The following is a 22905-nucleotide window of genomic DNA, read 5'->3' as shown; positions in this document are numbered from 1 at the left end:
TTTCTACTCTGCTCCTTTGATCTATGTGTCTGTTTTTGGGTCAGTACCATAATGTTTTGATCACTACAGCTTTGTAATATAACTTGAAGTCTGCTATTGTGATGCCTTTAGCTTTGTTTTTCTTTTTTAAGATTGCTTTCGCTGAGATCTTTTGTGGTTCCATACACATTTTAGGATTGTATGTTGTAGCTCTGTGAAAAATGCTGGTGTTTTGAAAGAGATTGCATTGGATGCAATTGAATTTGCATTGAATTGTGTAGATTTCTCTGGGTAGTGTAGACATGAAATGTCTTAAGATTTCTTTGTGTCATCTTCAATTTCTTTTGTCGGTGTTTTATAGTTTTTAGAGTTCAAGTCTTTCATTTCTTTGATTAAGTTTATTTCTATGTATCTTACTCTTTTGGGTGCAATTGTAAATGCGATTGATTCCTTAATTTTTCTTTCTGGTGCTTCATTGTTCTACGTAAAAAATGTGATACATTTCTGTATGTTGATTTTGTATCCTGTGGCTTTAGTGAATTCGTTCATCAGTTGCAGCAGTGTTTTGGTGGAGTGTTTCCAGTTTTCTATGTATAGTATCATGTCATTTGCATGTAGTGAAAGTTACTTCTTTCTTGACTTGGATGCCTTTTATTTCTTTTTGTGTTCTGAATGCTGTGGCTAATACTTCCAGTATTATGTAAATAAAAGTGGCATGATCAAGTGGAATTTATTCCTGGGATGGAAGGGTGGTTCAGTATTCACAAATCTATCAACACAATACACCACATTAATAAAAGAAAGGATAAGAACCATACGGTCATTTCAATAGATGCAAAAAAGCATTTGACAAAGTACAACATCCATTCATGATAAAAACCCTCAACAAAGTAGGTTTAGAGAGAACATACCCCAATATAATACAGGCCATATATTAAAAACCTGCAGCTAATATCCTAAATGGGAAAAAGCTGAAAGCTTTTCCTCTACAGTCAGGAACAAGACAGGGCATATAGTTTTTCATATTTTTTCCTTATAATTGTTTGTATTTCTCCTTCCTTATTTGTGATCTTATTTATTTAGGTCCCTTCTCTTCTCTTTTTGATAAGTCTGGCTAGAGGTTTATCAATTTTATTAATTTTTGCAAAGAACCAGCTCCTGGTTTCTATGATATGTTCTACTGTTTGGTGTTTTGTTTGTTTTTTTTGTTTTTTAGTTTCTGTATCTTTTATTTCTGCTGTAATATTTAATATTTCCTCTTTTGCTAACTTTAGGTTTCGTTTGCTGTTCAAAAAATATTTGTTGAATGAATAAATGAGTGAGTGAATGAATAAATATAACAAATCTCTTTGAAATATGTATAATATTTGAACCAGAAATTTCATTTATAGTTATTTATTCCAAAAAGTTAATTGTGCAAGTGCACAAAGAAATATGTATTGAAATATTTTTGAAGTATAGTTGACATGTATTGAAACATTTTTTATTAAGAATGAAAAACTGGAAATAGTAATAGGAAACTGGATGTTAAATAAATTATGGCACAGTTATACTATAAAAAACCATGCAATAAAAAGGATGTGGCTTTTCTTGATTGACATGGAAAGATGTTCAGAGTGTATGGTTAAGTGAAAAGGACTGCCAATCATATATGGAAAATTGTTAATATGAATCATCTCTTTCCAACAGAACCGTTAGTGATCTTAATTTTCTTCTTAATGCTTTTGTATATTTTCTGAATTTTTGTCTAATTATAACCCATTATTTTATATCAAAAACATTACATGTATGTAACACCACATTGTGAAATTTTTGCAAGTAACCATATTCTGTTTGGTCTTCCTGTAATGGAACAATACCGAGCTTGGAGTCCATGAATGGATTTCTTGGAATCTGTGAATCCCTTGTAGAATTTGCAAGCCAAGTTTGTACACATTTTCATGTATGCATTTTCTGGTCATCAGAGAAGTCCATATTCCGCAGAGAGTCTTCCTCAACCTTAGGACAGTGTGTTCTTGTATTCATTCTTGATAAAATAGGGAAGGCTCATTTCCTTTGAGTCTTCTATTTCCTTGAACCCTTTCTTTCCAGTCTTGCTCTAATTTCTACCTGCATGGTCTCAGTCACAACTAAGAGAGCTGAGATAATGATAACCTAGCATTAACTAGGTACTGCCTTTTATCCAGTGGCTTCTTTCAAACTGTGTGACTCTCATGGATACCCTTGTGCTGTGGAATACCCACTTATTATTAGTGCTTTATTGTATCTGTTCTTTCCCCAACTTTGTATAAGACCTTCCTCAAATTGATATTTAATAATACACCCAATGCCACTAAAGAGGACTTAGTGAAGGAGGAGGCTCCCTTCCAGGATCATGGCTCAAAGTGTTGTTTCTTAGAATTTCTTTGTGTCTTGCTGGCCTCATCATCAATAATAATTAATTACCTTAATTTCTTAACTGGCTGATTTTTCCTTTTATTTTCTAATAAACTCAGTTGTATAGAGTAGTAAGATGGAGAGGTTTTTATTCAAGCCATCATGTTGGATGCCAGCACTTCAGTCATGAATTAATTCCATTTTCTACTGATACTTCCCCTTGCTGATATAATTTTGGCTTCTGGCATATTATTCAGGAAGAAGCTTTGTTTTCCTCACTGATATGGCCACATTCTCATCCTTACAGCAAGACTTATATAGTAATATTGTTACTAGTTTTGAAATGGCTAAGTTTAACTTTCACTTAATAATATGTTTATTATTGAGGATCTCTAAGTTTTAGTGCTATTTGGCCTTGGTCACTGCTATATACTCTGTGCCCCTAGTAAATATTTGCTATATTATTTGCATTCATAAATTGTAGTTTGAAAATCCTCCTCCCTTTATGATTTACTGTAAGGAGGGTCTTTGTTTTATAAAAATGAAATGACAGGCCTCAGTAAATCACGAATATTGGTCTTTGGATTTACTCAAACAAACTGGATGAGTATCATATTTGAGACTCGAAACATTGTTAATTGGGTAGATTCTCACTGAAATACTTTCTGTCTGAGATTCATGCTTAAGTTCAAATCCACCCTGAAAATTTGGTGATGTTTAAATACATCTCCATAGGAAATATAAATCATAATCATGACATGTATGGAGTGCTCACTGTCAAGAACTGTGCAGAGTAAACCCTTAACATCCCTTACTTTGTTGAATTCTGAAAACGACCATATAAGGTCAAAGTTCTTTTTCTCTCTAATTGATAGGAGAGGAAACTGACACTTAGGATTTTTCACTTGCCCATCATCATAGTAAAGAGTGGAGACAGGAGTAAGTCTCAGGCCTCTTAAACTACCACATCATACTGCCTTGCTCTGATGGCAACATGTTATTAAAAACAAGCTAACTAACAAAAATAGAATCAATATGGTTCTAATAAAGGATGCCAAAAAATATACTTTCTCCCCCACTTTCCCATCTCCCTCAACATCTGAGGAATTAATGGAAGTGCAAGGTGTAACAGTCAATTTTGTATAACAAATGGACAAGCTGCTGAACTCAATAATTTTGGCCCGACCACTGCACTCCACCTCTCATATTTTGTTGGTTATACTAGAGCCCTTATGACCAGTGCTGCCAACCAGTTTCTATGAGTGGATTAATCTTCTGTTTTTGTCTGTAACTTCTGTCTTCCGGTTTTGGATTCTTTCCCCTGAGAAAGATGTGTTCAAATTGCTTGTTATTCACAGAATTGGCTTCCAGAAGCTGGGCTTTATAAATGATCACTAATTGGGATTATGTATTCACAAATGATAAAATAGTTACCATTTACTGAGTGATTACTGTGTGTCAGATACCCTGCTTTCTATGGATTATCACAATGAGTCCTCATTTTACAGATGAGGAAACTGAGGCAGCAAGAAGTTGGGTCTTAGGCAGTAGTGAGAAGCTGAGCTGGGTTTTCCATTCCAGAGCCTGTACATATAACTCCTTTGTAATTGTGCCTTCCATGAGCTACACTAATGATATTTTTGGCACTAGAAGTGCGTGTAGCTTTCCACCAGGTGACTTACTAACAAATGGCCTCTAGCTGAATATATAGGCGGTCTTATATTTATGATGGCTTGCCCTACAATATTTTTATTTTATAGTGGTGAGAAAGTGCTATACATTCAGTAGAAACTTGTTTTTTAATTTTTAATTTTGATCTTTTCTCAGGCTCGTGGGATGTGATACGATAGTCTCTTGTGATGTTGGGCAACCCTAGCGAGCCAAAGCTCCCGGTCTGTCATGCAACCACAAGGGTAGACACCCACACACTTAAAATCATTCTAAACCTGTATGACTGCTCTGTTTTTTTACTGTCAGTACAGTATTCAATAAATTGCATGAGATATTCAACACTTTATTATAAAATGGGCTTTGTGCCAGATGATTTTGCCCAGCCGTAGGCTGATAGAAGTGTTTTGAGCATGTTTAAGGGAGGCTAGGCATTAGCTATGATGCTCTGTAGGGTAGGTGTATTAAATGCATTTTCAACTTATGATGGGTTTATCAGGACATAACCCTGTTGCAAGTTGAGGAAGACCTATACTGAGAAGATCTGATCATTCTTCAATTTGGGTTTAATTTAAGGTGGTGGAAAAATTCTCATTTCGTGTTGTGTAACCTTTTTGTCAGATAAGATGCAACCTTATTTTCATCCCTTGATCTTGAGTTATGAAGGAGGTTGTTAAAATGAATGATGTCCTGCCACTGTCGCCTGTTTCTCTGAAGCCTAATCTTAAATTAGTTTATATTTCTGCCAATGCAAAGGATATTTGAATAACAAGGGCATAAATTATTATAAAGGGTGAACTTTATTTCTGATTTTAGTTACTTCACAAAATTATGAGTAACAAATCAGAGACATGATAGGTTCAGGTGTAACAAATTATCATCTCTGAATTTAAAATGTGGTTTTTAATTTAAGGTAATAAATGCTCATTGAACATAACACGGAAAACAAAGGACAATAAAAAGAAGGTTAAAAATCACTCATGGTTCTATCACTCAATAATTGCTTTAAAGACGTTGATACATTTTATTGTAATTCTATGTTTTTTTCCATGGTCACAATTATAGTATATCAGTTCAGGTTCTTAGCTGTAAGGTGACTTTGGAGATGCTGGGTGGTAGGGCAGCTTACGGAACTGATGAGAGCCTGAGGCATCAGAATTTGGAACAAATAATAACCAAAGGCACTCTGGTGGACCAGCAAACAGGAAACAAGATGCAGAGTGACCGGAACAGAACTGATGAGGATGCTGCTGCCTTAGCGCAATGTGGATGCCTTCTCGCTCTGCTCCTTACTGTGCTCCCATCAAGAATCTCAAGAAAGAGTGTCTGATTGCTAGGGCATGGCATCAGTCCATCACTGGCTACACCCTGAGAAAGAAGAAGGAGGATATGACACCTTTGCTTTTTGAGTTGAAAAAGATAACTAATGTGTACTATCGTTATTGAGTATTTTGTGTGTACTGAGTAACATTCTGAGTGCTTTCTTAAATTAACTCATCCAAATCCTTACAGGTGTCCATTGAGGCAATTATAGTTCATATCTCCGCATTACAGTTTGTTTTTTAAAAATATATTTATTTATTTTTAGAGAGAGCGCAAGGGGGAGGAGGAGAGACAGAATCCCAGGGCCTGATGCAGGGCTCGAACCCACGAATCATGAGATCGCGTGACCTGAGCCTAAGTCGGATGCTTAACTGACTGAGCCACCCAGGCGCCCCTCCCTCACCCCCTGCTTTATAGTTGAGATACCAAATGAGACACAGAGAGGTGAAGTAGCTTGCCACTGTTGAGAGGGGTATTGGGATGTGACTCCTCAGGCTGTAGGCTTAGGTGTTTAACCAGTCTGTTCTGTTGAGCCTTGGAGAGGGGACCCAAGGGGAGGCGAGCCAGGTCTGTGTCCCACTGAGACACCACCCAGTGGGGGACAGCGGACTTCTGGAAATGAATATGGCTGTTATTAGAAAAATGATTCATTAAACTAGACCCAGTGTTCATTACGATGCTTTGTAACTTATAACTATGGAATAATCGTATTTTCATGCAACCTCACATCTTCGTACGGTTTTGTATACTTAATAGTGACTGGTTTTAAAGATTTGGATTAACTTCTTTCAACCTGTTTTTCCTTCTTTTAATGAGAGCTAATATTTATTGAATACTATCCATGTACTAGGCACACTTCTTGGTGTTTTACATCATTATTTATTTTTTCTCTTCACTGAATGTTTTTTTGTATATGTTTTGTGTGTCTATTTCATTTTTTTTAATTGAGTGAGTGATGCTAATGAAAATGTAACTTTTGGTAAAATATTTAACTTCTCCAGGGTTGCTCTTGTTTGTAGGGCATAGTGTGAGCCTTATTGTTATTAAAGGCTACTTTTAGTGCCTCAAGTTTAGGAACCCAGTGCAGGTGACATTTCTAGTAGTATCTAGAGGAGGATGCCTGACCGAAGCACTAGGGTTCTTGCCACAGTGTGTTAAGAACTGACAGGTATATAGCAATGGGGCAGTGCATTTGCTGATGGTATTTAGCAAAAAATGCAAACACCTCTCTATCATTATAGAATTTACTAGTTTAATTGATTAGATAATGAATACTTGTTATCAAATAATATAGAGAGGATTCTCTGGTTGGTGTCTTCTGTATAAAAAAACCACATAAGTTGGAGTTTTATTTATTCTTGATAAGTCCTAAGCATGGGTTATATTATTGACTACTCATTTTATTATTTGTCTTAAAATAGAGCTCATATATATATAAACATTAAAGAAGTAATACATAATTAGTGAAGAAAATTCAGGGATATAAAAATACGTGAGAAGTCTCTTCACATCTCTTCCCCTAATTGATTGTACTCCCCTGTGGTAACTAGTGTTAACATTTTGAGAAGTATCCTTCTTGATCTTTTATTTTTCTCTAAATACACACAAATGCACACACACACACACACACACACACACACACACGCACACACAGAGTTTCATCAAACAAAATGGGTTTCTATAGTTTTTGTTTGTTTATTAATAGTAAGCTATGCATTGTTTCATGTCTGAACTTCATTCTTGTGTAGAATGTTCCAGGGTATGGATGTATCATAACTGCCCTATGAGTGGATAGTTGGCATTCTGTCAGATTTTTACTATTTTAAATAAATCTGCAGTGAGCACTTTTTTGCATGTATCATTGCTAATTTGTGCTGTTATTTTGCAGGATTGATTTTTAGATTTGGAATTACTGATTTAAAGAGTATGCACATTTAATGTGTTGATAGTTTTACCAAACTACCCTTCAAGAGGTCTGTGTCAATTTATTTTGCATTAATAGTGTATCAGCGTGCTTATTTCTCTGCATTCTTGTCTTCCAGAATGTCATTTGTTATCAGATTTTATTTATCATATCTCTTCTGTTGAGGAATTTTTAATTTTTTGGTAGTTAAAAATTAGTCTGTGTTTTATTTTAGTTTCTGTTTTATCCAGTTTATTTTCTCTTCCAATTATAGCTAATTTCCTTCTTCTACAAGATTATTCCCAGCAGCACACAAACATGAGTAGTATTTCTTACCAATTAAAGACAGATCTCCTTTGACTACATGTTTTTCCATAGCCACCTTCCCATTTCTCCAAAATGTCTACATTTGCCTCTTATTTCTGTCTGCCTCTTCTCTCCTGACCCTACTTCAAGCAGACTTTATTCCCTATATGGTTTTCTGAAATAATTTTAGGCTTATCAAACATGTCTGTTTTGCTAAATCCAGTGGTTAAGACTTCATCTTCCTGGCGTTCTTGGCAGCATTTAATACAGTTGATTGCCTCCTCTTTCTTGAGGTAGCTTCTTCATCATTAGGCCTCTGAGTCACCACTCTCATTTTTAGCTCCTTTAATCTTATTATCCACATTTATTGGTTTGCTTTGCTGGTTCCTCCTCAAAATGTTCAAGCATTCTTCATGGCTGTGCCTTCGTGGCTTTCAGTGTAATCTTTATGCCTATGATTTCCCAATTCCTCTCTCTTGTCAGACTTTGCAGATCTAAGTATTCTATGTATCGTCTTCAGTGTTCATTAAGTACCTTAAACATGACATATCTGAATTAAAAACTTGATTCAAAGCACCTTAGCTTTCCTTCATTTGAGAATGTCTTGATTTCTCCTTCATTTCTGAAGGATGTTTTTGGTGGGTATAAGATTCTGGACTAAAACCTTTACTTTCATCCCATGAACACTATTGTGCCACTTTCTTCTGGCTTCCATTGTTTCTGCTGAGGAATCCACTACCACTTTAATTGTTTTTCCCTATTGATAGCTTGTCAACTTTTTTCTGGCTGCTTTCAATGCTTTTTTCTTTGTTTTTGGTCAGAAGTTTAATGATAATGAGTATTTATATTAATTCATCTTGTTTGGAGGTTTCTTAGAGTCTTAAATCTGTGAGCTTATGTCTCTTCTCAAGTTTGGGAAGTTTTCAGTCATGATTTTATCTAGTACTTTTTCAGTCTACCCTCTTTTTCCTTGTTTATGGACTCTACTTATGTGAATGTTAGATCTTTTGTTATAGTAATTCAGGTCTCTGAGCCTGTTCATTTTTTTTAGTCTATTTTTATCTCTATTCAGATTGGATTATTTTTGTTCTATCTTCAGTTAGCTAGTTCTTTTCTTGGCCCCCTCCTTTTATTGTTTAGCTCATCCTTTGAGCTTTTTTATTCCAGTTGTATTTTTCAATTATAAAACTTCCATTTGGTTCTTTTTTATATGTTTATTTTGTTCTTCTATCTGTTTGCTGAGGCTTTCTATTTTTTCATTTGTTTCAAGTGTGCCCAAATATGTTGATAAGTTCTTGTTTTTATCAAAGTGTCTTCAAAATCTTTGCTAGGTATTTCTAACATCGCTATCATTATGGTGTTGATATCTTTTGACTGTCTTTTTTTCATTAAATTGTAGATCTTCTAGAGGCCCCTGGGTAGCTCAGTCAGTTAAGCATCTGACTTCAGCTCAGGTCATGATCTCCTGGTTTTTGGGTCTGAGCCCCACTTCCAGCTCTGTGCTGACAGCAGACCTGGAGCCTGCTTCGGATTCTGTGTCTGCGCCTCCCCCACTCACAGTCTGTGTGTGTGTCTCTCAAAAATAAATAAATAAACATAAAAATTTTTTAAAAATTGGAGATCTTCTTGGTTTTTGGTATGGCATATGATTTTCAATTGACAACTAAGCATTTCATAGAAGTTCTGAGACTTGTATCTTATTTGAATTCCCTGTTTTAGCTAGTTTTCTGTGACATTGATCTGGTAGGAGACGGGAAACTGTCATCTTGTAACTTCCAGGTGGAGGAGGTTCCCCATTTGGTCTTTTATTGCAAACTGAAAGGGAGCTTGTATTATTTCTGCATGGGGGTGGAAGTTCCAACTCCCCACTGACACTGTGGTTGGGGTGGTCTCATTACTGCTGGGTGATGGTAAAAGTTCTGACTCTCCCCTATGTCTTGTCTGACACGATTCCAGTGAAAAGGGGGCGATATGCTTTGTTACTGCCAGATGAGGATGGAAGTCCAGGCTCCTCCCCATGTGGTCTCCACTGATACCATATTCGGGGGTAGGGGGTTCTCATTACTGGTTGGCTGTGTTTAAAGTCTTGGATCTCTACTTGGCCTTTTTTGTCATTACCCTAGTAGAGGTGTTGGGTACCTGATTTCTGCCTGAAGAAGGTAGAAATCTAGGCTCTGCTAGCCTTCACTAGCCTGGTTGGGGATGGGACCATAGTTGTTTTCTGTGGTGTTTGTCTGGAATAGAGTGGTTATTCTCTAAAAGATTTTCTCTTACTAGCCTTCCCATTCCCTGGCACTTGGTTAGAGACAGAAAGTTTTTCTGGAATATATATGCACCTATATATACATATATATGCAATTTATTTATATATAATAAATACACACACACATATAAATATATATATGTAATTTATTTATTTGGGGGTCTGCATCACTTAGTATTTCCAGGTTGCTGGCTTCTTTAGCTCCAAGTCTGGGGATATGAGGCAAAAAGAAAACCTAGGAAACCACCGCTTTGGGTCCTGCAGTCCTTCACTGATTTTCTTTCTCTATTCCATATTTTAGACTCTTCTTATGTTTGTTTTATAATATAACGTTTAGTTGTACTCAATGGGAGGAGTTGGGAAAACATATACTCGATCTTTGTGGAGATGGAGGTCTTGTCAATAATTTTTGAACTTTATTATCAAGGTGTCCCATATGCTTCTTCTCTATGCAGGTACCTAGAACTGGAAAGCAGTGGCCACCGGAATGAAGTCAGACTTCATTATCGCTCAGGCAGTCACCACCCTCACACGGAAGTATTTCCTTACATTTTGGCTGACGATAAGTGGCACAAGCTCTCTTTAGCCATCAGTGCTTCCCATTTGGTTTTACACGTTGACTGCAATAAGTAAGTGAAATGTTCTCAGTTCAGGAAGTGGAAGATTCTATAAAATTAGTGTTCACTCACATTATTTGATGTTTCTTTTTTTGCAGGATATATGAAAGAGTGGTGGAAAAGCCCTCCACTGACTTGCCTCTGGGCACAACATTTTGGCTGGGACAGAGAAATAATGCACATGGATATTTTAAGGTATTTTTTGGCTAAGGGCGGATCATAACATGTAAATATAAACACTTTCTAATTAGTTTGGAAAATTATGTTTTGCTCTTTGTGGTGTGAAACAAAATAATTTGATTTGTGTATATTTTTTTCTATTTGTGTCTATTTTTTGGACACTAATGTTTTATTTAGGTGGCCTACAGTATTTTCTCTTTTTTCCTGAATAAATTTGATCTTTAGACATTACAGAGATGATCACAACTGAGATTAGGCATTCAAAGTCATAAAAACCTAAGATGTTAATATACAAATAAACTGTCTACCATTGAAACATAACCTTTGCTCATACTTTTACAGGGATGTTAATAATAGAGGATTGAAAACGTTTCAGTATTCACTATTCAAGGTCTTTCTGTATTCAGAAAGTGAAAAGAGAATATATATATATATATATATATATATATATGCACAAATCTGTCAAAACTAGAAAGCAGTCATAACTTGTACCTTTTTTTAGTGTCTACTTAGAGACACGCTCCATAGAATTTCATCATTTTAGATGATCTAAAAGACATCCCAGTTAAATTTCTTTATCTTAAGGATGAAGAAATAAAGTCCAGAAAATTGCTTGACTACAAGCCCATAGTGTAATCATTTCCCCCCAGGGACTATGACAGTGCCTATAATATAGAAGTGACTCAGAAAATGATTGTTAACTGAAGAATAATAGGTTCTGTGTCCGACTTCTGGATTTCTGGGTAGAGTAGGTACCAGTAATTTTGAAACTGTGTTCTAACTAAGGTTTGTAATCCTGGGAAGGTGTTTTTAAAACTTACTTACACTGTTAGGGGTGCCTGGGTGGCTCAGTCGATTGAGCGTTCGACTTCGGCTCAGGTCATGATCTCACAGTTCGCGGGTTCGAGCCCCGCATCGGGCTCTGTGCTGACAGCTCAGAGCCTGGAGCCTGTTTCAGATTCTGTGTCTGGCTCTCTCTCTGCCCCTCCCCCACTTGCGCTCTGTCTCCCTCTGTTTCAAAATTAAATAAACATTAAAAAAAATTAAAACTTACACTGTTAGTTACCTGGAAACCAGGTGCCTTGTATATATTATTCTCGAATCTTATGTAGGTTTTGATGTAGGCTCTTTTTTTTTTTTTTTTTTTTTTTCTCTTTTACATGTGCGTAGACCTGCTCAGGGGCATTAAGTGACTTGCCCAAAGCCAGTCATAAGAAATTGATTCCATGCTTACGGGTCCTAAGAAAATCAGTGCTTTTTTCCCACGTTAGGGATGACAAATTTGTAGATGCCAAGTCTCTCCTCTATTTAACCATGATGGTCTTTCCCATGGAGCTTTGATGTGGCCTCAGAATCCTTCTTACACATCAATTATGTGTACTGTTCTAGGGGTTATAATTTTTATTGTAGAGTGAATTGTGTCCAGTGGAGTTGTACAGTGCACAGATTGTGTAACTGTACATGGTAGCATTGTTTTCATTTTGCTGTTTCCAAGTGATAGGAGTTTGTACAGAAGTTGCCTTTTTAATCCAAACTCCTAGCAAACAACAGATCTAGAAATTCCACACAGTATACTAAAATATTTATCATTCACATTGACAGTCTTCTTATACTATGCTATTAATTGCATTAAACATATAGGAGATATAAGCCAGTATTTGGTATGTTTTGTAGGTACATTAAAAATTATCTTGAGAATATGTTGGTACTGTCCTCCTGTCATTAAACATTCTGTTTGCATTTTTCAAAGGAATAAAACAAAATTTTAATTGAAAATATATATAAAGTTGATGAAAGAAGAGAGAGGGATGGTAAGTGAAAGAGACAGCTGGAGTATGTCTGATGAGGTCATTTTTGAGCTACCATTGGCCTTCGGTTTAAGAGCCCAGGAAGGTGGAAGCTAATTAAACCTTAGTGACTAAGGATACACGTAAATTCTACCTGTAAACATGTGCTGTGGCCCTCTGTGTAAATGGGTCATTTCTAGCTGGAATTTTTTTTTAATTTCACGCTGAACATTCTGTACTTTTAAGGACTTCTTGCTAAGTCTTGCTGTAGCTGTATAATGAATCTGTTGTCCTTTATAAATTGAGAAATTAGTGGAGGCACTTGGGTGGCTCAGTTGGTTAAGCATCTGACTCTTGATTTTGGCTCAAGTAATGATCTCATGGTTTGTGAGATTGAACTCCATATCAGTGCAGAGCCTGCTTGGGATTCTCTCTCCCTCTCTCTCTGCCCCTTCCCCTCTCTTTCAAAATAAATAAATAAAAACATTTTTAAAAAATTAAAAAAAATAGATTGAGAAATTAGTTTGAAAATATCCAACTGAAAAATGAGAAATGCTCAAATGAGCATTGCTGTTATGACTCAGTTTTTCTGTCTCTTCCTTTCTGATGATTGCAGTTAATTTAAAATTGGTACCCGTTTCACTGTTGCTGAAACCAGAAGTGATTTTTCGGGTTGATTTTTAAAGGTCATTTTCAAGCCTTTCTCCAGTAGCTAACTAAAAATAACTTCTCAAAACAACATGCCTGTTCCCTATTAATTATATCTTGACATTTAATCTTAAGGCTTTAAAAATATTATCAATAGGAGAATACGTGGGTAACCATCTATTTTGCCTGACGTAATTCTTTCCCTTTGGTTTGGAATAGAAGTAATGTATTCAAAAAGATTTTGTTCAGGGATCTTGGTGAGTCTATCTTGTAATGTTTTCCTTCATGAACTTGACTGTAGAACATAATTTGGGTAGATGAAAGTAATACGTCTTTTTTAAAATTTTTCGCACACAGGGTATAATGCAAGATGTGCAATTACTTGTCATGCCCCAAGGATTTATTGCTCAGTGCCCCGATCTTAATCGCAGTAAGTCCATTAGTTCTTGCACTGTGTGATGAAAAGTGTGCTTCTTGCTTAATTTTGTCCAGAATGTCAGTTTGAAATTGGAGTTCCCACATATTAGTTGTCAGCATAGACTTAACTAGATTGACCTCCTTATAAATACAACTTGACCAATGTAGTGTTTGTAATTCCAGCCTGTCCAACCTGCAATGACTTCCATGGGCTCGTGCAGAAAATCATGGAGCTGCAGGACATTTTAGCCAAAACATCAGCCAAGGTAAAAGCTACTTAGAAATATAGTGTGGGGAGCTCAAGATCCTTGATGTTCTTTATAGTTTTTTTTATAACCACAAATGTTCACCTTTGAGACTTTTCTTACACTATATTGTTTGTTGGCATCGAGTCTGGATCTCTGCCCGAGGAGAGGGCTTATAAATATTCAAACCCTAGCCATCTGTATAGCACATGATTCAGTAAATCATAAATGAGACTGATTACCTGGTTTTTACACTGCTTATTACAGTAGAATTTATTGTTTATTTTAGTTTTCATTATTATTTATTTTTATTTATTTTTCTTTGTAAGGACAGAGGTGAGGGGGCTTTGTAAAGGATATGGACACTAGAATTTTGCCAAGGAAATGTTCCCACAAATGCTTTCTACTACAGTGTTGCTGTTGTAGGAGTATTCACTGTCCTATGCATGTTTCAAGTTTACTTGCAATTTCACCAGAATGTTTTTCATCTTGCATGGTAGTTACTGGGAACCTGCAAGTTGTAGCGTGATTTTTTTCTGACACAATATAAGTTCTGGAATTTGTTTTTTTTTCACTTGAGTAAACATATTCATGAAATGAGACATTTTTAAAAGTGGAAAATGCTTTTCTCATTGTGAATGATGCCATTTTTACGTAGCCTTCATTTATATCCTATAAATTATGCTTTTTTTTTCAAAAGGCAGGAACCAAATTTACAAAAAGAAAGGGGGGGATCTTTTCTCTTTTAAATTTTGGCTTAAACATATTTGTAAAATAATAGATGAGCACAGCTATCATTACTGCTATACACTGAAAAAAATGAGATGCCTCCTGATGTATTTTGCATTTCTGTGTTGCTGGAATGGTGAACAATACAAACCCCTTCCTTTGTGCCACAGCTGTCTCGAGCTGAGCAGCGAATGAATAGATTGGATCAGTGCTATTGTGAAAGGACCTGCACCATGAAGGGAACCACCTACCGAGAATTTGAGTCCTGGACAGACGGCTGTAAGAACTGCACATGCCTGGTAGGGCTTCTGCTGGAGTTCACACTAAGGGAACTCAGATGCCCCAACTCTTTAAAAATTTATTAAAACAATGTAATCATGAAAATTTCAAGACCCATTTCCTCAAGACACAACACTAAAGTGCCAGCAAACCCGGTCAAATCTAAAGAACTGTGTGTTGCATTATTAAAGACACTTTCTAGCCTATAAAGATGATTATGGTTTAGGAATGCTATAAAGTTTAAGTTTATTTGTGCACACATGAAGTTAGCAATTTAAATCGGGTTAGTAAAGGTGATTCCCAAAGGATTCTATCTGTTATCCTTAACATTTTGAGGGATTTCCCCCTCATGTGTTTATTAACGCATTTAATAAAACTAAACTCTATGCAGCATGAGATATTATGACCAGATTGGATCATACCAAAAATTAATGGAATTTAAATACATAAGATAATCTTTAAATGCTTACAAATACAGTGGAATAAAAATTAGATGACTTAAATAAATATGACTTCTCTAATTGCACACTATTAAAGTAGAAATATTTAGTGCATTATTCTTTCAAAAGTAGATTCATTTTCAAAGAAAAGTTCAAGACTAGCTCGGTTTTGAACTTTTACATTTCATCTGAATTCATCTGTTAAAACTCATTTACTGGAAAGAAGCCAGAGGTCTGTGTGAATTAGCCTATAAAAAGACATTTCTCCAAGTTCAGCAAGTTTGTTCAAAAACAGAATATTGTGCATGTTAAAAAGTCAAAGATACGTCTGAAATTAGTCATATGTGTGTGCATGTGCATGCATGCATTATATAATTTCTGTTCAGAAACATATTCTGGTCCCAGAAAAATTATAGCACTTTGCAAATACAGTAAAGCCTTCCCAACCTGATAATGGGGGACAAAAATTGACTTGAGTAAAATGCAAGATGTGTATAGTGAGGTCAGTGAGGTGACTGGAGAAACAGCTACCTGCCTGAATGACCTCCGGGAATAAATTCCCTGACATACTGTTTGCATTTTGGTGCTTCTTGTGGTGATTGTCAGCACTGCCCTATGGAGGTGCTTAACCATCCACGGGAAGATTCTGGGTCCTGAGACTGCGTCTGCAGGATGGCAGCAGCTATTCCAGAAATCTGGTTTGTCAGTTCTCATTTAGTGAGTAATCTGGGCGGACGTGAGGCTTACCCCTTGCTTCCTGTTTCACTGTCAGTGTGTCCCTGACCCATGTTCTCATCCACCTCACAACAGAAGGGAGAACGCTATCTATTAGGATCGTCACTGGACAGAACATGGGAGCCAGTCACCAACTGTGTTAGGACCCACTCTGTATTACTGTGGGTCTCTGTATCATGGGTTTTACTGTGTAAAAACCAGAGGATAGTGGTATTTATGACATTTTATGTGAAGAGTTTGAACCTTAAGAAACCAATTAAAAAATACTTCCAGGCTATCAAACTGCAACTTGGAAATTCTTTAAATATTATTTTCTTCTCAGAATGGAACTATCCAGTGTGAAACTCTGATCTGCCCAATTCCTGACTGCCCACTGAAGTCGGCTCTTGCATACGTGGATGGCAAGTGCTGCAAGGAATGCAAATGTGAGCATAACTTTTATGATGAATACTTTTTTTTTGCAAAAATACAGATTCATATTAATAAATATGCACCCATCATTGGTTTGATCTGGGCAAGCTAAATGGCTTTTAGAAATGAAGCAAATAGGTAGAATACCTTCTGTACTCTGGTGATCAGTTGTTTTCCATTTAAAAATGCTATACTTGTATTTAACAGGAATATTTTTTCTCGGCGGGATCTGTTTTGTGTAGTGACAGTAGTAGGAAAGATATGTAAGAAATTTAGTGGTAGACATTCTCTCATTACACGACTTGATACAGATGCCTCCAAAAATAGGTTAAGGATGGTCCATACTCAGCCACGATGACCAAAGAAACCCACAATGCAAGTGACCTTTGATAGTATACACTATGCCAACTCCATTAGCTCAAACCACAGAGGTCCACGTTGTCATAGGACCGTCCAGTATGAATGGGGCCATGGTGTTAATTCATAAAAAAAGGCTCACACTACTGAGTGAGAAAGCTCTTTTGACTTTAGTAGCTGTGCGGTTCACTTCTGATGTCAGGAAATGCTGTCTGAATTCATAGCTGTCTTGAAACGGGTTCTATAACATTTGTTCAATAACAGATTGTTGCATTTATGTTACTTGCACATTAAAAGACTGTCCTTAAATTCTTGTTAAAAGGAGCATTTAAAATTTACCTATTTTTGTACAAAAGAATAGTAACCTATGCAAACCCAATGTTATAAAGTTTGTAGAATATACGGGACTACGTAAATGCAGACTAATCATCCATGTACATAGGAGGACAGAGAAGTAGGGGAGGGGATGGAAAGGGCGAGGGAAGGAGGGGAAAGAGAATGAATGTTTGCTTTTGCTAGGGCTTTTGTTCACCCTGCTCCATTTACCATTGCCATCTCCTACTCTGGTGAGGGTGATGAGTTATCAGGGAAAAATCAGGAAGTCGCTTTGTAGTCCATTGATTTAATTCCCTCAGGAGTTCATTTATATTCAATTTTATTAGACTTTACATTGAAGCCAATCCATTTCATGAACGTACATTAGCCTAGTCAAGTAAGTTTGGCTGAACCAGGAAGGACTGAATGCAATTTTCTTACACATGTAAACAAGCTAATTTCCTTGGTGAGGAGTAATCTGACTTTTTCCTTGAACTTGTCTTAGTCCCTAAAAGCTTGTGGTGATGTTCTGTAGTTTTCTTTGTACATAGTTGGAGGCAGGAGGGGGAATATTCCTAACATGACAATAACGGGAGTCAGACTTTTTGCTTTAACTTCTTTTATTCTTCTTTCCACATTTATTTCTACATTGTTACCCCTGAATATAATAGATTTGCATTAAGTGATGTCAATTTTATTAGAGACAGGCTGATTGGAATAATGGACCATCATGATAGATGCATTAGTCAGAAGTAGTGAATTTCAATTCTGATTTTACCATTTGTCTCTTATTACCAACAGTAAGCTGCCTACTAAATCAGACAGTGCTTGAAATCTTCCCAACAACATGCATTTAGACTTAATGAAATGGTAAAATATTTTGAGATTTATTAATGCAGAGTACTCCTGGCAGACTTTGGTGTTAATGATTGAAAATCGATTGTGTTTGTCTCATATATAGTAGTGAAAGCTAAGTAATCAGTGAAGGGACCACAGCATCACTGAAGAAATGCCAAAATAATTTATTTGAGTCTTTCATTTTTTATCATTAAAAGTATTAAGGATAAAGTGACTTTGTCTTTCTGCTTATATTCAGTGATATGAGTGCCATGGAATACAGAGGTTTTGTGCCTGTATTTGTTTGTAGTATTCGAAGTGCTTCTAATTCTGATGAATTCAGCGTTTTACAAGAGCCAACAAGAAATTTTCTGTAAACACCTACAGAATTTTTTTTTCCCTAAGGGAAATAAGAATTTAGTTCATATGGTAAATATTCCTAAAGATTATTTGGGAATGTGTCTCCCCATGCACAATTTAAAAGCTAGTCAGTAAAAAATACTTCAGGAAATATGCTTCTGAAAAGTTTGCAAAAATTTGTTTTATAAAAGAAAAAAATAACATCTAAAATAAATTTAATAATCATTAACTGACTTGTTTAGATTGTTCAGATTTTCATATGTGCTGAGAGAAGCAAATAGCTATGAGAGAGGGGAGGGGGGAGAAAGAGAGAGAGAGAGACAGTCTCACTGTTTCATGTGAGGGGAAGGAAACATCTCATTTTCTTATGTACATTTTCTCAGTATTATCATTGCTTTATTTTATGAGAACTTCATTTGAGTGGAGTATAAATTAAGCTGTGTGGTTTTTATTTTTAAAAAGAGAAACCGAAGCCTTCTTCTTATACCCTGCACTCATCCTGTCTGCAGCTCTTGCTCGATAGCCTTTGTAATGACATAAAATTAACAAAATATATTCTTTACTGAGAACTGCTTAAAGAGATTAATCACTTGTTTCTCAAGTCCTTGGAAGGGAAAACGCATAACCCGACTGCTGAATTTTACTCTGCCAAGATTGAAATGAACAAAAGAAGTGCATGTGGCAAGTCGGTTTTTGGTGTTCTTTATTCAATGCTTTCAGGCTTGCTTCGGCAGAGTTTTGTGCAACTCTGAGCAGCCCTGTTTTGCAGTCTGCTTTATATTTTCCCTCTGTAACTTCAGCTTTAGCTCTTTATCCAAATATAAATACTGGTGAATAGTAAGAAGGTTGTTGTTCTGGGAAAGAAGTCAGAGAGAACCAAGCCTGTTACTTTCCTTTATTTGAATCTAAGAAGGGAAAGTGCTGGAAGGAGGGGCTAAGCCTCTTCCTGCCCCCACCCTTGAGCTATTGTGGTGGAGTTAAACTGAAACAGAAGTTCTAAAGGCAGAAATGCCAACACTAAATAATTAAGGCAGCGATAATCACAGTGCAATGAAGTCATCTCACTTCCATCGGTTGTTCCTCGTTTGAGCTTCACAACAACTGTATGAGGCAGGCATTGCTTCCATCTTCCTAATAAGAGTGAGTGCACGACTTTTCCAAGAACACACAATTGATTAGAAGTCCCAGAGAAGTTCCATTTAGAAGTGCTGTGCTTTTCAAGCCTGCTTCCTTCTTTAAGACCATCTGGGACAATTAATCTAAGTAATCTACTTTTATCCGCTGGTAACTCAGCTTGCCATGCAAAACCATTGAGAGTCCTGGCTGAGTCTAGGCTGCTTGCAAAGTAAGCAGGATTTGCCTTTCTCCCTCTCTTCTCCCCTTGCAGACACCATCCCTGCATCCTTTACCCCAGTCACAGGCTCTCAACTAGTCAACAATGAGACTGACGGACACAGATGCAAGTTAACTCTCGAAAATGCAAAGTATAAATATTGTGGGTGACTTTAACTCTGAAATAGGATGAGGTCCAACTAATTGAAGTATGTAAAATCTCAGTCTAAGTTAAAAAAACAGTTGTCAGAAAATAATTGACGTAACTTATAGCAAACAGAAAGTTACAGAAAGTCAACTGAAATAAAAAAAAATTCAGTAATCTGAACTAATACTATAAGGTCTTTTGCAGAAGAGGCTGTGTTTAAAACAACAATAACAAGGAAGGCTGATTTCCCCTCTTTTTCTAGAGCAGCATCAAATATGGGAAATGTGAATGTGACCATCAAAATTGGCTGGTGCTTGTTCAGTAGCGATAGTTTTTTTAATTAGTACTGTCTCAGAGAGGCCAGATTTATATGAATAAATTAAAATCATCATTCCTTTGATTGAAAAAAATCAGAGTTTCAATCCATAACATAGATGACATTTTCACATGCTCTGTGGTGATTAGACAACAGATTGTATTAAAGTTAATTTAAAAAGTCCTGTCAGCTTAGATAAAATGGAGTTCTTATACTGTCTTTGCATATTGAGTAGTTAAGTATGTGAGTAATAGAGTGAAATTTTCTGGGTTTGTATTCTGGCCCTAGCAGAATTAGCTGTGCAGTTTGGGTCAAGTTATCAAACCTCTCAGAGCCTCAGTTTCCTTATCTGTAAAAGGAAGAGAACAGTTATACCTATTTTATGGGGTTAGTATGAAATGTGAGGACTGAATAAGTAATACATATGTATAAAGTGGCTTAAAACCATGTCAGCTATTATTGTTTTGTTAAAAGAACTCTGTTTTTATTCATGAAAGTACAAAGAAGTGAAACCATCTCATTGAGTCATAGATATAAAGCTACACAGGACCTTAGAGATCTTCAAAACAGTCATTTGCTTTTGGGGAGGTAAGGCTTCATTATCTCTATATTACAGAGGAATAATGACGCCAGGGGGATTAAATGACTTTTCTAAAATCACACAGTATATAATGCAAGGTAATTATTTTTTCCAAATTGTGTTCTGATGTAGGAGACTACGCTTTTCAAGGCCACTCTCTTCCTCAGTATTTTGGATAAATCTTGACCAAGGCTGATACTAAGAACCAATTTATCATGCATTTTGTATTCTTTTATGTCTGGCTTCTTCCATTCAAAATCCTGTTTGTGAGATCCATCTATATTTTTCCATGTAGATGTCAATTATTCATACTTATTGCTATATATATTCTATTTGCATTAATGTACCATGATCCAGTCTATTACTGAAGGACAGTTTGGGGCTATATAAATAGTCCTTCCAGGGGCACCTGGGTGACTCAGTCGGTTGAACATTCGACTTCAGCTTAGGTCATGATTTTGCGTCTTGTGAGTTCGAGCCCCACGTCAAGCTCTGTGCTGACTGCTCAGGGCCTGGAGCCTGCTTCGGTTTCTATCTCCCTCTCTCTCTCTGCCCCTCCCCACTCTCACTCTGTCTCTCAAAAATGAGTAAACGTTAAAAAAAATAGTTAAAAAATACTTCTTCTATAAACATTCTTTACATGTTTTTTGGTGTTATGCATGCTTGATGGGTATATACCTGAGTAGAACTGTTTGTTCATAGGTTAAGACTGTTTTATCTAATGGTAAAACTGTTTTAACCTCTTGTAAAATTGTTTTGACAAACCATTTTCTATAGTGGTTATACCAGTTTACTCTGCCGCCAATATATGAAAGTTCCCATTGTTGTACACCCATACCCACACTTGGCATTTTTTATCTTTTTTATTTTAAGCATTATGATAAATGATGTTGGTACATGATATTATATTGTAGTTTACATTTGCATTTCCCTGGGGCACCTTTGTGGCTCAGTCAGTTAAGTGTCTGACTTCAGCTCAGGTCATGATCTCATGGGTTGTGAGTTCAAACTCTGTGTCAGGCTCTGTGCTGACAGCTCAGAGACTGGAGCCTGCTTCAGATTCCGTGTCTCCATCTCTCTCTGCCCCTCCCCTGCTCACACTCTTTCTCTCTCTCCCTCAGAAATAAATTAAATGCTAAAAAAAGTTTTTTTAAAATAGAAGAATAAATTTGCATTTCCCTGATGACTAATGAAGATGGTAAACTTTTCATATATTTATGGGTATTTTCATTAATTTAATTTAATTTTTAAATTTTCATTAATTTTAAATAATAGAAAAGTAGATTATATTATATGTGCATTTTCCAAAGAGACTAGTTTGGGAGATTTAACTCTTTTATGTTCACATTAGTGTGCAAATACGGATGATTCTAGCTCTGTCACTTAAACTGCATAGAAAAGTGGGGACAGAGATTAAGTGACTGCCATTTATGTAATTTGGAGATTTTTCAAAAATGGAGTGACAGTGCAATAAAACTGATTCAGAGACTTCTGAATATGTAAATATGGGGATGAGGAACAAAAACCAGTGGGATATAATTCACCAAGAGTTTCTTTGTTCTTGGAATAAAGAAAACAATTATATAATATATATATAGGTTACATTAAAAAAGAAAATCATTTTGGAGCAACACAACCAATAAACTTAGCTGTCTCTACAGTAATGCTGGAAGCATGGGAAATATGCAGTATGCACGTGAGATTCTCATGCATGAACACAGTTATAAATTAGTTGGCATTATGGAGACACAAGGGGCTACATGGTTAGAATGCCAGTGCTGACTGAGGCATTCCTCAATAATGTAAAAGATAGAAATAGCAATCAAAAGGACAATGTGTTGTTTTACTATCAGAGGCAGTATTTTTAGAAAGCTTTCTGAAAATCTGTAGTTATTAGAGAATATTATGTGACAGCGAACAATTGAATGAGCTGAAACCTTATGGTGTTGCAATAAATCAAGTGTACAACCTTGGTGTACCTCTTGGGAGCTTAGCAGGGATAATCTAAAACTAGCCCCCTTAAGCAGAGGGCAGGGGGAGACTGAAGAAAGAGGCAGGCCACTCCAGGTTGGTAGGTGGAAGTTTTAATAATAGCAAAGGGAACTTAGAGATGAGGCTTGTCTTGGGTGGCAAGATGAATGGATTCCTGCAATTGCCCTCAAATCTTCAAAGTGTGTAAAGAGGCCCTAATTGGATTCAGTCACGTATACAGTCTGTAGTGCAGATGTTTTTAACCCCACATCATTATCTCAAGGCTAAGCCCTTGGATCATTTTGGGAGTGAGGAAGGCAAGCAGAATCCACGTTCCAAGGCAGGGGAGGAGGTGAGGATCCTCCGAGTGCCTGGGTCCAGCT

The 22905-nt window shown here is 36.4% G+C and overlaps 1 protein-coding gene across 1 annotated transcript in view; it reads left to right on the top strand.

The window, feature by feature from the left end:
- Positions 1 to 22905, top strand: part of NELL2 (neural EGFL like 2) — a 363516-nt gene that overhangs the window by 74057 nt on the left and 266554 nt on the right. The window contains exons 4-9 of the mRNA XM_047066347.1: positions 10274 to 10447; positions 10534 to 10630; positions 13408 to 13480; positions 13651 to 13733; positions 14612 to 14740; positions 16218 to 16320. Of these exons, the coding sequence (XP_046922303.1) occupies positions 10274 to 10447; positions 10534 to 10630; positions 13408 to 13480; positions 13651 to 13733; positions 14612 to 14740; positions 16218 to 16320 (659 nt within the window). The remainder of the gene's footprint in view (positions 1 to 10273; positions 10448 to 10533; positions 10631 to 13407; positions 13481 to 13650; positions 13734 to 14611; positions 14741 to 16217; positions 16321 to 22905) is intronic.

This window comes from Lynx rufus, unplaced genomic scaffold (assembly GCF_022079265.1).
Source record: "Lynx rufus isolate CCGP_SWC_20201006 ecotype Redwood Valley unplaced genomic scaffold, mLynRuf1.p SCAF_7, whole genome shotgun sequence".
NCBI classification, from domain to species: domain Eukaryota; kingdom Metazoa; phylum Chordata; class Mammalia; order Carnivora; family Felidae; genus Lynx; species Lynx rufus.
This window is presented reverse-complemented; position numbering and strand designations above follow the sequence as displayed.